Source organism: Mandrillus leucophaeus, unplaced genomic scaffold, assembly GCF_000951045.1.
Source record: "Mandrillus leucophaeus isolate KB7577 unplaced genomic scaffold, Mleu.le_1.0 Scaffold187, whole genome shotgun sequence".
Taxonomy (NCBI): domain Eukaryota; kingdom Metazoa; phylum Chordata; class Mammalia; order Primates; family Cercopithecidae; genus Mandrillus; species Mandrillus leucophaeus.
In genome coordinates, this window is record NW_012101887.1 from 3,927,781 (window position 1) to 3,943,993 (window position 16,213).

Below are 16,213 nucleotides of genomic sequence, written 5' to 3' on the forward strand. Positions count from 1 at the left end.
TGCCATTCTCCTGCCTCAGCCTCCTGAGTAGCTGGGACTACAGGCGCCCGCCACCTCGCCCGGCTAGTTTTTTGTATTTTTTAGTAGAGATGGAATTTCACCGTGTTAGCCAGGATGGTCTTGATCTCCCGACCTCGTGATCCACCCGTCTCGGCCTCCCAAAGTGCTGGGATTACAGGCTTGAGCCACCGCACCCGGCCCAAGATGTACTTTTCATCCACACCACCTATTCTCTGCCTGCTTTACTGCCAGGTCACAGGCAGGATTCTGTCATGGGTCTGGGTGTTACATCCCACAATGGGTTTACCTGGTGAGGGATTTATATTACCCACTGTTATGCTAGTCTGTTGTGACTTATGTAGAACAAAGTACCACAGTTACCCCCCACCAGCTCATGTATTTCTCTGTATTTCTTCTCACTTCTCATTGGCTGTTTACTTCCAAGACTTGAAAGAAGGAACCCAATTATTATTGATTCAGCCACAAAGAGAGAGAGAGAGAAAAAAAAAGCCTAATTAATCATGAAAACTAAGTGTTTGTGCAGCCAGATTTGATACCCAGTACTAAATTGTCACTACATCTTAAGTGTAAAACACTATAAATTCCATTATAATTATTATTACATAATTATGACATAATATTATGACCTTACCTTTCAAAAGAAATTCCAAGGTATGAATTAACCATAAAAGTACTTAGATAATCCCCATATACTCAGCAACTTTTCCGGCTCCATATGTCACCATTCCCTTCATTTAATCACTTATAGGTAGTCAGTAATTCACATAGATCGCTTTTAATTAATAAACCAATTGCCGTAATTTTCTACTGTCCTGTGGATGCAAGGCTAGACCCACAGCTTGCCTGCAAGGGCTGGAGTTCCCAGATGCTCCAAAATTGAAATATAACAAATAACTGCCTAATGATTTGGCTATTTAATTTCAATTTCATAAGAAAATGAAACCTGTAAGAGGGATAGAACAAACTTTCACTGTAGCCCAATGAGCTCTTCCTTGAAAAAAAAAAATGGGCAGCTGTGTTTGTAAGGAGTGTTGGATTGGCAAAAGAGTAACTGTGAATATCTTCCAAGCAGCAGAAAATTACATATGAATATGTAATTTATTTTTTATAAAATGATTAAAAGTTCAGGGTTTAGTGTTCAAATCTTCAACTGATGAAACTTCACAATAACGTTTTTCATCAAACTTTTGGACTTGGGCACTGGACAATGTGTTTATAATCTACTCTTACTATTAGAGTAAATGAACACCTACACTAGTATTCACAAATAATTTTTATTCATTTTATTGTAACTGCGATCATAAACTCTAGTGTTTTAAACCTAGTGTTAAGCACACTTGGTCTGGGAAATAATATCGTTACAGCTACAAATTTTCAATTTGTCTTAGAGTCTAAAGGAAAGATTTAGGTTACCCAATTCTTACTGTATTGTTGAATATGTAAAGCACACGTGCTTGGGCTTTAATTCATTAGATGTTGATGGCTATTTTGATTGTTGGTGATAATAGTAGCTGCATGATGCTCAGCCCTTTGTGACTGCTTCCCTTGCTTATATCCTATCTTTCCTATCACAAAAGTTTCTTGGTAACATGGAGTTTATCTTTTAACCTTAATGAGATATACAATATTGTGCACACAATAAACATTCTGTTAGCATTATTTGGTGACACAGATTAGATTCACAGCTGAGGTACATTGAGAAAAGACTGTTAGTATAAATCCATCAAAATTAACAAGCTGTTCACAAGGGCAATGTGGTAAGTACACGAAAGCCCTGGGAATAGCAGAGACCCATGGAAATCTACCTGTGAAACCTAAACTAAAATGTTACATCTATAGAATCAAGAAGACTTATATAATGGATTTTCTCTATTTTTTTCTTGCTAAATATCTCTAGTCCCTGAGGAGTGGTATGAACAGTTTGGAGTCAAAATATCCTTATTAGATTCCAGGCTCCTCATCTCCAAATATATGTATATATCTGGCCCTCAGATTTCTGTGAGTTTCTGTGAGGCTTAAATAAGAAGGTATATGTAAGAACTGACACACAATAGAACCTCATTTCAGTTTGTTCTAAATCTGTGCTCTTGACATCAATGCAAATCTCATGAAGAAAACAAAACAAGATTGTATTGCATGTTAAGTTTCTATCTGTCTTGAAAGTGGAAAGCATTGTGTTATGTTTTCTATTTATATAGCAGATGGATGATATAGGTTCAATGAGGACTTTGCTTCACAGAGTCAACATATGTACTTCACTTAAACTAGATCTGTTAATAAGGACTTGTATAAAAAATAAATAGTGCTGGTAAATGAATGTATTGAATCTCCTCTCTTTATCTCAGATTAATAAAACCACTTTTAAACTTCGACTCACTAAAGTAGGTACACTACAGATAATTCAGAGGACAGTTTAGGTCTGTATTATGTGGGGAGCCTCATTGTAGTAACAAAGATCCCCCCATATCCAGTTTCTTCATATAGTAAATGTGCATTTCTTCTTCATGCAGGAATCCTGCACCAGAGTGCCCAGTCGGCTGATGCTTATGGACACCTCTTATTCAACTGGCAACTCTCAGGCCCTAGACTCTGTCCATTTTGGGGTTCTCCTCTTCTATGTCCTGGGCATCCTCTCTGTTCACCTGCCAAATGGAAAAGTAGAGGATGTGGGGTCTTGTGTGGAAGTTTATGGCAAGAATATTAGCAGCATAAGTCATTTCTGCCTCTATTCTCTGGGTCAAAATTCAGTCGCATGCCCTACCTAATTGCAAGAGAAGACAGGAAATGCCAACTAGTTGAGCATCTAGGAATAGAAAATGGGATTTGGTAAAAAAAAATTTTCTGCCACACGATCATATCATGTAACATTCATTCTAAACTTTAAAACTGCACTCATTGTAAACAGAAATAAGATTCTTTTTGTTTATCCTGCTCTTTTTGTTTGTTTCTTTTGCCTTACTGGATTTTCTTCTTTCAGGTAATGATTGATGACTCCCTTTCATCCGATGACCCAGATTCATATGTGACATTGACGGTTGTCCGGTCCCCAGGAGGAAAAGGAACCGTACGACTTCAGTGGACCATAGATGAGAAGGCTAAACATGACCTTAGTCCTTTGAATGGGACCCTTCATTTTGATGAGGTATAGTCAGCATTAGGACTCGTGTGTTTTTTCCCTAATTTGTCTTTGAGTTTCTTTTTCCTTTTTATTGTAAATTCAGCGAGCACATGTGCAGGTTTGTTACATGGGTATATTGCATAATACTGGGGTTTGGGCTTCTGGTGAGCCCATAACCTAAATAGTGAATATAGTACCCAGTAGGTAGTTTTTCAGCCCATACCCCATTCCCACCCTCCCACCTCAAATAGTCCCCAGTGTCTGCTGTTTCCATCTTTATGTCCATGTATATTCATTGTCTAGTTCCTACTTATAAGTGAGAATACATGGTATTTGATTTTCTGTTTCTGCATTAATTCATTTAGGATAATGGCTCCTAATTGCATCTATGTTGCTTTAAAGGACATGATTTAATTATTTTATATGACTGTGTAGTACTTCATGGTGTATATCTACCACATTTTCTATATCCAGTTCACTGTTGATGGACACTAAAGTTGATTCCATACCTTTGCTATTGTGAATAGGTTGACAGATATCTGATGTTGAGTGGAAGCACCTGCCCTGGTGTGGGGTGCAGGCAGGGAAGGATGGTAAGAAGCGATCATGTTGGAATGTGTTGGGGTCTCTTGGGGTGTGGTAAGGGGGTACACCAGCTTCTAGTCCTGAGCCAGCAGGAATGAAGTTTGCTTCCCTCTCATGCCCCTGTTTCAGGACTCATGACTTTCAATTCATTTAGACTGTCCTTTGGCTCTGCAGTGCAGCTGCAGGCCACAGATGTGCCCCTCTAGGAGCTGCTACCAAAATGGGCTCAGGGCGGGCCTCTTCCCCTCCTCCAGGGCAAGCAACTTCACAACTTGTCTGTCCTCCATTACTGGGACACTGTTGCTCTGTGTAAGGAGGGGGAGTTGGGCCCTGTTCTTCCTGTAAGCCCAAGTGGCACAGGCTCACTTTGAGCAGGGATAGAGTCACTGAAAAAAAGCACACAAAAAAGCTTGGGGAGGGGGGAGGGGGGAGGGATTGCATTGGGAGTTATACCTGATGTAAATGACGAGTTGATGGGTGCAGCACACCAACATGGCACAAGTATACATATGTAACAAACCTGCACGTTATGCACATGTACCCTACAACTTAAAGTATAATAATAATAAATAAATTAAAAAAAAAAAAAGCTTTCTTTGTATTCATGCATTAACTCCCAGTGGGAAGAACCACAGCTGTGTCTGCAACAGTCTAGAGTGGGAGATGACCGCCTCTCTACCACTGTCCCTAGGCATTGGTGCTGCCCTTTTCAGTGACTGGCCCTATGCCTGCATTTCCTTTGTCCCAAGGAACTTTGGTGGGCTGTGCTCCCCCTCCCTTATGGGCAGCCTGTATTGTGGATCTTAGATCTCCAGAAGTCCTTTGGCTCCCTGGCACCCACCCGTCCTCCGTGCTTCCCAACGTCAGAGCCAGTTGTGGGGTGTATTTGCAGGAGATCTGGTGGTGCAGGGACTCTAGAGCAGAGAGATCTCAGGCAGGGCAGTGGCACTACAGGTACACAACCACTATGGCACCCTCCATCTCATTTTGAGTCTGAGGGGAACATAGACATGCCTGCACAAGCTAGCAACCCGGTTCTCTGTCCCTGGGAAGTTCCTGAATAGCCACTTACAGCATTGTCTTGTGTCATGAGCACAGAGTGGCTCCTCCGAAGCTTGACAGTCAGGAGATCGTCAGAGGAGTGAGGAGAGGAGAGAAGCACTCCCACCTACTTTCCATGGGGTTCCAAGCTCCTTGGGGTCAATCTCTGCGGACTCTTGCTGCTTCCGTTTTCTACACCCCAGCTTCTTTCCACTGGCCCTCTGACAGATCCTGGCTCTCTTCCCCCGGTTTTCTGTTCAGAACTTGTCCTTTCACCAGTAACTTTGGTCATCTTCCTGAGGAGAACTGGCACCTGATGTCCCTAGAGAGTCATCTGCTAGAGGCAGTGGGCGCTGTGCTGTCGCTGCTGAGGGGAGTGGTGACTGTAGTCACCCTGTGTGGCCACACCTCGTGAACTGTCTGATTTTCTTTTGCATAGTATTACTTGTGAATGCATGCGATAGTATTTACTATGGGATTTTTTTGGAAATCCATATGCATAATGGGGGGAAGAAATCACACACAACACACACACACACACACACACAGAAACTCTAGATATCTGAAATCAAATTTTTTTTTTGAAGTTTTTATTGATACATAATTGATATACATATTTTCAGAGTACATGTGATAAATTGATACATTCATATAATCAAATCAGAGTATTTGAGATATCCATCACCTTAAGTATTTTTTCTTTATGCTAGAACAGTCTAATTATTCTGCAGCTGTTTTGAAATGTACAATAGATTATTATTACCTATATCAAAATTTTTTTGTTGTTGTTGGAGACAGGGTCTTGTTCTGTCACCCAGGCAGTAATGCAGTGATGCGATCATAGCTCGTTGAAGCTTCAACCTCCCGGCTCAAGCAATCTTTCCACCTTAGCCTCATGAGTAACTGGGACTATAGGCTTGTGCCACCATGCCCCCGCTATTTTTAAAATTTTTAAATTTATTTTTTTATGTTTTATTTATTTTTTTTGAGACAGAGTCTCACTCTGTCATCATGGCTGGAGTGCAGTGGCACGATCTCCACTCACTGCAAGCTCCACCTCCCAGGTTTACGCCATTCTCCTGCCTCAGCCTCCTGAGTAGCTGGGACTACAGGCACCCGCCACCACGCCTGGCTAATTTTTTGTATTTTTTAGTAGAGACGAGGTCTCACCGTGTTAGCCAGGATGGTCACGATCTCCTGACCTCGTGATCCACCTGCCTTGGCCTCCCAAAGTGCTGGGATTACAGACGTGAGTCACTGTGCCTTATCTATAGTCAAATTTTAAATTCAGACTCTGCCCCCATTTTACCATCAAAACTACCCCTCTCTCACAGTTTTCCTCTCCTGATTGAAGGCAAAGCCAATCAACCACGCTGGATGTCTGGGTGTCATCCCCAGCTGCACCCTTTCTGTAATTGTTACATGTATTTGATTACCAAGTCTAGTCAGTTTTCCCTTTAAGTGTGTTTTCTGACTATTCTGACTGTGCAGAACTTCTATACTGACTCAAAATACTGATTGTGTAACATAATAAGACAGTGTCAAACTTACAAAAACTCATAGGTTGTAACATCCATGTACACTTTGAAAAGAAATTAAGGAAGTATTTCAGCCAATCAAAAAAACTGAAACACAATAAGTAGTTTGAGAATAGCAAGCATATTGCAGTCCATCTGTATGTGTCTCAGCCTCCCACACTGATAAGAAGTGAAGGTGCAAGGTCCTATCTACTTTGAAGTAGGAACATAATCTTTTGGCCCATGCAGTTGGTTTCTGTAACTTGTAAGAATGACTCCCCTTCTCAAAGTTTGGTCGGACATTTACAGATCTGTTTCTGTTTCTTTATGTCTTCATCAACATGAGCCTGAGAACCTTGGCTGGAGTATCAACCAACCCACCGTAGGATGTGATTTTTCTGGTTGCCTGTGTTCATTCAGTTTCTTCCTCCTCTTTCCATTCTTTGGCTAGTTTTAATAATCAAAAGAAGTGAGGAAGCAGCATATGGGGCCCAGTTAAGCTGAGCACAGAGTTTTTTGGTTTTGTTTTTTTAAATGAATAATTCCAACCTAACCACAGGACAGTGGTATTTACCAGTCAAACTCCTAAGTCTTTTTCTGGAAGAGAGGATGTGGAGGTGGAAGAGACAATCTGATTCTAAAATATACATGGAAATACAAAATGCCAAGAATAGCCAGCAGCTCGCAAAGAAGAATATGGAGGGTGGCCCTACTTAGCCAGTGTGTCAAATAATACACAGTTAAAGTAAATAAGACAGTGTGATATTTGCTCTGGGATGAACAAACAGGCCAAAGAGAAGAAACTAGTCCAGATTTGTCAGTCTTTTTATAGTTTTTGCTTTTAGAATCATGTTTAAACAGTTTTCTTAATGTAATATCTAAACAGCTTTCTTAAATTAATAAAGATGAAACCAGAAGGCAATTAGTTAAAAAACAAAAATACCAATAAAACCTGATTCATAAATTTAAAAAACTTAGAAAATAAGAATTGACAAGAAGGAAGTAATTACTAAAAGAAAATATTGAAAATTGTAAGAGATTATATAAATGTAGACAAATAAATTTTAAAAACCTATGTGAAATTGGCTGTAGCAGATATACAGCAGATATAGAAAGTCTAAACCTATGCACTTTTGAAAATGAATAGAGAATAAATATTAAAAACATTAAAAGATCTGTAGGGGGTTTTCCAAAGGAATTCCAACAAATATGCTTACATGGTCCATGTCTACATTTTTTTTTTTCAGTCTAGTGACTCTTCTTCAGAGCCTGCAACATGAGATGGCACAGAAACAAATACCTTTTTGCCCTTCAGTATTGCAATATGTGATTAAGGAGGTCATCAGTGATGCTCTCTGGCAGTCTATTTGCCATGCACCTGTTCTGCCATCATTTTTGAGGTGTGATTACCCTGATGGCATTAAATCTCAAGGCAGATGTTGCAAGTATATCATCCACTTACTTCTCAGATTCTGACAAATGTTGACTCATGAAATATCTAGGTTGTGTGCCCTAGCCATGATCTGAAAACTTCTCACCTGAGGAGCATTTAGAATTTAGAAATTAGTTTCAAATGTCTCTAAAGATTTTCCTCAGTAATAAGAAGCAATCATTTTCTGGTTACCAGATTCTTACTGCTATATACACTTCCCAGGTGATTAAAAAGGTTTTCTTGTTTTGAGCATAAAATCTACACTAAAATGGCAAATAGTCTGATCTTTTCCTCCAGCGAATAAGGTCATTCGTTTTTAGAGTACTGCATTAGGAGGGATGGTGTTGTTTCTAGATTCCACTCTCTCCATCTACTTGTTTAGTCATCTGCCTGGTATATTTCATGTACAACTGTGTAACGGCTCCATTGTTTTTGTATGTCTATGTCTGAATATGTACAAAGATCTGTGTCTCCCACAGGTTCTAATTGGTTTTGAGGATGCCTTTCATCATCTCTCAGTTCTACTCATGGCTAGTGGTATCCACTGCATCAGTAATGCCTAGGTGGATCTCCATTCCCACAAATCGTTCTCATAGCAACTTAGTATTCACATTGGCAATAGGGAAACCTAGTCTACAGAAGCTGTTGTACCTACTGTACATCCCAGGTTGTACCAATACTTACTGTGTAAATATTTCCTGGACTTTCTCAAAATGTAACAGTGACTGTAGATTCACCATTGCCCATCTTACAGGGAAAGTCTCACAATAATTCTGTTCAATCCTACCTTGGTAACAGGGCAAAGTTCTTCTTTCCTATTTCTACTTTATGCACGACAACTAAGCTCCATACTCTGTTTATAGAAACATACAACTCTCTGGAACTGATGAATGGTCCATAGGTGATAAGTCAGGGGAATATTGCACTTTACCTTCCTTGGGGAGAAAATTATGAAGTGGAGATTGGTGTCCAGAGGCTTTTTAGGAAGCACTCTTGAGGTCAACACCTGTGTAAGTGGAAGAAGCAGGATTGGGCAGGGATGAAGGCAAACCATGAGGTAGTTGAAACTGACCCTATAGTATACTACAATATATTTTGAAATGGGACTGACCCTTCAGAGCTGTCTGAGTTAGAATGATGTTAAGTTTTATAATCTTGTGTTGAGCAGTCATTGTGTGTGGAGCATGCCAGGAAGAGCATTTGACCATGTGGGAAGGGGTTGTCTTCAGATGAGGCAATTTGCAAAGGAGCCTGACAGATGAGAGTTGTCTGCTGGAAATGCTTCCAGCAGACAGGATAATGAGTCCTTTCCAGGAGGGGAATCTTAGTGAACATCAGAGCGTCCACCACAGAGATGCAGGGTAGGGCCACGTTCAAGAGAAGATTGTTCTGAAAAGTTCTCCCTCTCTTTCCCTTGGTCTTTTATGATATAACTTATTCTTTCACTGCCCACTTTGACTCTTTGCCTTCTACCCATTCCTGCTTCCTTCCCGCCCCATCCACTTTTGTTGGTCCCAAGAGTATTCCCTATTATGCCTTTCCTCTCTTGTCTTTCTCTTAGCAGAGTAACTTCTAGAAACTTTGTTAAGTATCACTGTAGGCTGGTAAAAATAAAATGGTCCTGGGAAGATAAGAGGAAAGGAAATATACAGAGAACAACTACGCCAATACTTTGAGAATCATGATGCTTATCATTTTTATCTCTACCTTTTCCTCCACATTCTAAAACAACTTTAATTTGTCCTATGCATCACTGATTAAATTTTCTGCAGTTTGAATTCTGCGTTTTATTGTTTCTCATGAACATTGTAGTTTTGCAATTGCATATTTTCTTTGAGATTTTTATTATTAAATAGTATTAATCTCTTCACTTAAGCTTTTGTTTCTTCATATTTGCTTATTGTTAAGCTTTTGTTTCTTCATAGTTGCTTATTGTTATTTTTACAATATATGCATTTTAAAAAATTTTGTAAGGGCTTCTAGGAAAATATGTACTCCCTGCCTGAGACCTCATTAGATGTACTTATGAAAAATCCGTAATTCTGGGATGCAGTGCATCACTGTCATTCCTTTTACTCTCTACATATTATGAATTGGAAACTCAGAAGCGATATAAGGAGGAAAGAGCTGATAACAGTGGGAACACTAAAGCTCTGAGGTAGGTGGCAACCAGTTATTCTTGGTTAGTGTAGTCTCTGTGGCCTGGAGTTCAAAGAAGTCAGGAAATGGGTCTTACCCCCAGTATTAGTTTGTTCTCACACTGCTAATAAAGACATACTCAAGACTCAGTAATTTATAAAGGACCTTTAATGGACTCACAGTTCCACATGACTGGAGAGGCCTCACAATTATGGCAGAAGATGAAGGAGGAGCAAAGGCATGTCTTACATGATAGCGGTCAAGAGAGCATGTGTAGGGGAACTGCCCCTTATAAAACCATCAGATCTTGTGAGACTTACTCATTATCATGAGAACTGCATTGGAAAAAACCCACCTCCACGATTCAATACCTCCCACCAGGTCCCTCCAATGACATGTGGGGATTATAGGAGCTACAATTCAAGATAAGATTTGGGTGGGGACACAGCCAAACCATAGCACCCCCTCTGTTGTTCTTCCTGTTATTTAGGTTCATGGCATGAAATGTGTATCCTGTGGTCTACTCCAAATTGATTCCTTCATTAGTGAAATTGTACCTATATTTTAGAAACATTTTAATCTTTAGTTTCTTTCTTTCTGTCAGTCTTGGCCCTTTATGGTGTTTACATGTGCGTTTGAAGAAGACATAATTCACTCAACCAGTCTCTGCCAGTTTAACTCAGAAGTCTCTTTCCTCCATCTTTGTTTAAATTTGCTGTAAAAATATATGTGCTCATGGAAAAAAATAAATATAAAAATAAAAATAAACACCTCAGTGAGTACACAAGGATGTAGAAAAACAAATAAAATTCTCCTGACTCCTTCTGAATCTTGCATTCCTACTTCCTAGAGGTAACCGCTATTGACAGTTTTTTATATACCCTTTGAAAAATTTTCTATGCGTATCCAAACATATGTATCTTATTCTTACACAAATGGAATTTTACACTGCAATCTGTTCAGTAGCTTGCTCTTTTTACTTTATAATCTATCTTAAACATTTATTTTTCACACTAGCCAAAATCCATTACACTAAAAAAATTGGTTACATGTTTTTCATTGCATAGATTCCCCTTAGTATTTGATACTATTGACATTTCTTCATGAGCACTGGTTTACTGTGGTGTTTATAGTTCTCTTACATTTTTTCTATCTTTCTGGGATTCATATTTCTTGTTTAGTATTTAATTCTGTCTAGTTCTCCTTCCCCGAATGTTTATATACTTTCGCAGACTTCTATCACCTATAATTTGTATTATTTTCCTCTCCTTTACTATCTTCACAATCTTGGTTCTCTTGAGATATGGGAAGTAACCACTGAAAAGTAAAAAGGATATAGATTTTATAGCGAGCTAGACCTTAATCCAAATCTTCACTCTATTATTTAATGCCATGTGACTTTAGGAAAATTAATTTATCTCACATTTGGGTTTTTAGCTGCAAAATGGCGATAGTAAGGCTTAATCTAAACAAAGGCTCTGACCATTGCATGAAATAATATTTGTGAAGAAACTAACCAATTTACAGACATTTAGAAAGTGTTTGATACAACAACTGTAATTTAGAAACATTTTAATGAAATAGCAGGCTGCTACCTCAACTTAATATCTATATCATAGGATAAAAACTAAACGCTTTAAATTTTTGAAGTTCAACACCTTTTCTACACCATAGGATAAAAAAATAAAGGTTTTAAATTTTGTAAAAATAGGAAGACTTTGTATTTTTATTTTCCTGAGAGAGCCTATATGTAGTGCCATTTCTCAAACTATTGCTCTGCACTGCTATTCAGCAGAACAGAAATAATTGTTCTGAATTTTAAAGAAAAAAAGGGATTCCGGGTTCACATGGATTTGGGAAAACCTTGATTGAACTAAGTAGGCTCTTTTTATGCAGGATTATTTTTAGATACTTTAATGTACTTAAGTCCATTTTGAATCTCAAATAGAAGAAATATTCTGAATTTATTCCTCTGTGAAACTTCCCCATCACCTTTTTATCCGAGAACATTTATTACTATCTTCTATAACCATTGGCTGGAATTTTCCACCTGTAGTCACCCTTTTCCCCCTCTTACTGGTTGTAGATTTCTTTGAGAAATGAAGAGCATATGGTATGAAGAGCTGCCTTACATATACAGTAGATAAGGTGGAGGGCAATATAAACATAAAATATAGTTGATTCTCATGATTCACAGTAGCCAATCCTTATCATTCACAATCCCCCACTTGTGAATTTCCCTACTCACTAAGGTGTATTTGCAACCTCCAAAGTCGATACTCCTGGTGTTTTCATGGTCATTCAGGGACATACAGAAAGTGTTGGAGAATTTGATTCACCTGATTTGTACATTTACAGCCGAGGTTGAACAAGTCAACACATTGACTTTTTGTTTCAGCTCTCATGCTGTGAACAAATGCTCTTTTTACAGTCCATTTATTATCACTTTTTAAAATTTTTGTGCTTTCTGTTGGTGAGTTTACTGTTTAAATTTGCCCCCAAGTATAGTGCTGAAATATGGTGTTCCTAAGCACAAGAAGGCTGTGATGTACCCTAAGGAGAAAATATGTATATTAGATAAACTTTATTCAGGTGTGAGTCATAGTGCTTATTAAACATGAGAAATGTATTTGAATGATTCTAAGTTTTTGCTAATATGCACATGTCTGCAAATGACCACAAAAGTTCTCAATATTGATTTTGGAGTTACAAAATTGGGTGAATAAACGAATGTGCAAATAAGGAATCCAAGAATAGAGGAACCAACTATATATAAAATCAGTAGCACCTTGGAAAAATTACTGTACATATAAATAAGTATGTAAAGATGTTCATGGCAGTATTATTTGTAAGAGTAAATAGCCATTGTCAGATAAATCTTGCAATAGTATAAAGGCAAACAATGGAATCCCCACAGCAATGAAAATAATACATTGAGTCTGAGAGCGGTGGCTCATGCCTGTTATCCCAGCATTTTGGGACGCCAAGCCTGGTGAATCATTTGAGGTCAGGAGTTTGAGACCAGCCTGGCCAACATGGCAAAACCCCGTCTTTACTAAAAACACAGAAATTAGCCGGGCATGGTAATGCACACCTATAGTCCCAGCTACTCGGGAGACTGAGGCAGAAGAATAGTTTGAACCTGGGAAGCGGACGTTGCAGTGAGCTGAGATCATACCACTGCACTCCAGCCTGGGTGACAGAGTGAGACCCTGTCTCAAAAAAAAAAAAAATACATTGAATCTACATATGAAAATGTGGGTAACCTCAACAGTGTGCATTGAAGGAAAAATTAAGGAGACATAATGCATTTTAGAGTGAATAATAGGATGGGAAGAGTTTTGAAAAGGGAGATTGAAATGGGCTGATAAAGGGGACAAAAAGAATAAATTATAATAAAAGACCATTTGTTGTCCAGTAGAAACAATGCTGCTGACAGAAGGACCAATTCAAACTATACACTTGAGATCCAAGAAAAAAAAGTAAGAAAAAATCATTAACATTCTTATGAATTACCAGTAATGAAAAACAATGTACTATGAGAAAGAAGTATAAAATACCTAGGAATAGATTCAGCAAGAAACAAGTGGAACTGATTAATAAATAAAGATAAAAACAAAATCTTAAAGGTGAAGGTAAAAGAAAACTGAAACATGCATATAAAATACCAAGTTCCTGGATAGAAAAACTACATTTTCATATGAATTAGGCCCTTTACTGCTACCTTTAGATACTTTTGTTAGCTGGAAGGTGCCATTACTAATTTAACATCAGCAAAATATACTATAAGTTGGATATCCAGTGATGATGAACAACGGCTGACATCTCAGGACTGTCGGTTGTCCCTACGACTGTAATCTAATGTTATTCACACTTCTTTTCCTCCTTTGAATGGAGCTGTTTCTTATAAATATTAAGTCTGTGGCCTTTGTTTACATAATTGTGTGATCATTTAGCTTTCTTTAAAGATTGGATTTTCAACGGTTAAAATTTTTCAGTAAATTTAATGGTTGTATTCTTTTCCCATTTTCCCCATAAAGAACCCAAATGGAATTTGTATTCAGAACTGATTTTTGTGGAGTAATTCTTTCTAGGTGCAACTTATAATTCTAGTGACAAAAAAGACACCCTTAAAATTGATTATGGACATAAACATTCTGCTAATGACAACATTCAAACTTTGGCTTTGGTTAATCTGGAAAATGCACTGTTTCTGTCGTTGGATGTAGACTGAGTCCCAGAAGACCATTGTGTTGCACACACTTCAAGACACAGTGTTGGAGGAGGACAGGCGTTTCACCATTCAGCTGATATCAATTGATGAGGCAGAAATATCTCCAGTAAAAGGTAAGAGAAATTCACATTTTTGGAAATTAAAAAGTAAGTTCTCAGAAAAAAATGTAATAAAATAACCCATAGTTACAAAAATGGGCAGTGTTAGGTTTTATAATTCCTAAAACATAAAGATACCATTTTCCACATGTATTAAAGGTTAAGAATGCTTTAAATTAAAATTACAATACCCAATCTTGGTAAGATCATAGGTCAAAGATTTCATACTGCTTAGTTGTGTAATTTTTTTTTTTAATGAGGATGTTTATTGTAGCAGTGTTTATAAAATGTAAAATAAAATATGTCAGCTTCCTAAGTGGTCCAATAGTAGGAGACTAGTTAAATGTGTTAGAATACCATGCAGCCATTCAACATGACATAACAGGAAAAACTGTTAATTACATTAAAAAATAAGAACACATAACTACATGGATAACAGTCACATTAAGAAAACAGATTTTACGACAACATGCTAAATGTAATCTGTTTTGTCATGTGCATGTCTTACATGAGGTTGGAATTATTGATTTGAAATGTTAGTTTTTGATTACCTGTATTTTTAAAACATATTTACAATTATCACACATCTTTGTAATAAAACATTATTTTTAAACGTTTCATATTATGTTTAGCATTATAGCCTATGTACATCTATTTTCATCTGAAAGTAGTTACTCAGATATTTTGACATTTCAGAAACAGGCATTTTAATTCTCATTTGCCTCCAGTTGATATGATGATTTGTTTCTTGGATCCATAGAGAAAAAATTAATGATTCTAAAATGGTTTTATTGTGCTATAAACAATAATAACCAACCATAAAAAACTGGTTCAGAAACTTTTAGCATGAAAATTTGGTGATTGTTACATTTCTTTTTTGCCATCAAGAACTCCATTCTATGCAAGGGTCTGTGGGTAAAAGCAGATTTCATGTCCAAGGAAATTTTTAGAATTGTAGAGTATCTATCACTATATATACTAAGGGTAGTTATTCTTTCTGCATTTTTGTTTAGGATATTTTCCAACAAGGGACTCATATCATTGCACCATATTCTTTTATAAGTCTTTAGTTAGCTTTAGTTAACTCTTTCATAGGTCTTTAGTTATCCATATCATGTTAAAATGACAGATGTCACATCGGCTAATTAAACATAGAAGAATATATCATTGGATCAGGATAAATCATTTACCATATTAAAAAATATTTTTTGAGGCAAGATCTTGCTCTGTCACTTAGGCTGGAGTTCAGTGGTGTGATCACAGATTCCTGCAGCCTTGAATTCCCAGGCTCAAACAAACCTCCCACCTCAGCCTCCTGAGTAGCTAGGACTACAGGCATGTGCCACTATGCCCAGCTAATTTATTTTTATATTTGCAGGGATGGAGTCTCCCTATGTTGCCCAGGTTGGTTTTGAACTCCTGGGCTCATGGGATCCTCCCATCTCAGCCTCCCAAAGTGTTGGGATTACAGGTATGATCCACTGCACCTAATTCTTAATATATTTCTGTCTGACTGTGACACTTGCTGTGACAAGCCACTGTTGATTCCATTAATCCATTGTCAAGCCAAATGAGAGTATAATGATCTAGCTCTTTGTGTCATGAACCCCTAATGTGTGTTTCTGGAAACAATTTTCTTTAAGTTTCTGCTAAGTTATATGGATACTCAAATACTTGATACAGTTTTTTATTTCATCTTAGTAGAAATATTTGACACAGGTTTATAAATGCTTACAGTCAAATGATAGAGTCAGAAAATTAAAAATGGAAAAGTGCCCCCAAGAAGTCTTGCTTTTCCCACATAACCAGTTGACATAGCTGCGTAGCCAATTGCAGTGAGCTGCAAAATGGTTACTATAGAAGCAAATTAATGCCAATGGTAGAGGAGCCCTTGCTTTTCATGAGAGTGATAGGGAAATTACTGCCAATTTTCTTTCTGCCCCTTTCATTAAAATGTAATCTTGGGCAAGTGATTTGCATCCATGTCTTCAAGACCTCGTTGTGCTTCAGTGTCATCACAAGTAAAAT

At 37.8% G+C, this 16,213-nt stretch overlaps 1 protein-coding gene across 1 annotated transcript in view; it reads left to right on the forward strand.

Moving 5' to 3' along the window:
- ADGRV1 (adhesion G protein-coupled receptor V1) overlaps positions 1 to 16,213 on the forward strand; it is a 596,733-nt gene that overhangs the window by 183,945 nt on the left and 396,575 nt on the right. Inside the window, exons 59-60 of the mRNA XM_011978020.1 lie at positions 2,999 to 3,163; positions 14,083 to 14,200. Coding sequence (XP_011833410.1) covers positions 2,999 to 3,163; positions 14,083 to 14,200 — 283 coding nt within the window. The remainder of the gene's footprint in view (positions 1 to 2,998; positions 3,164 to 14,082; positions 14,201 to 16,213) is intronic.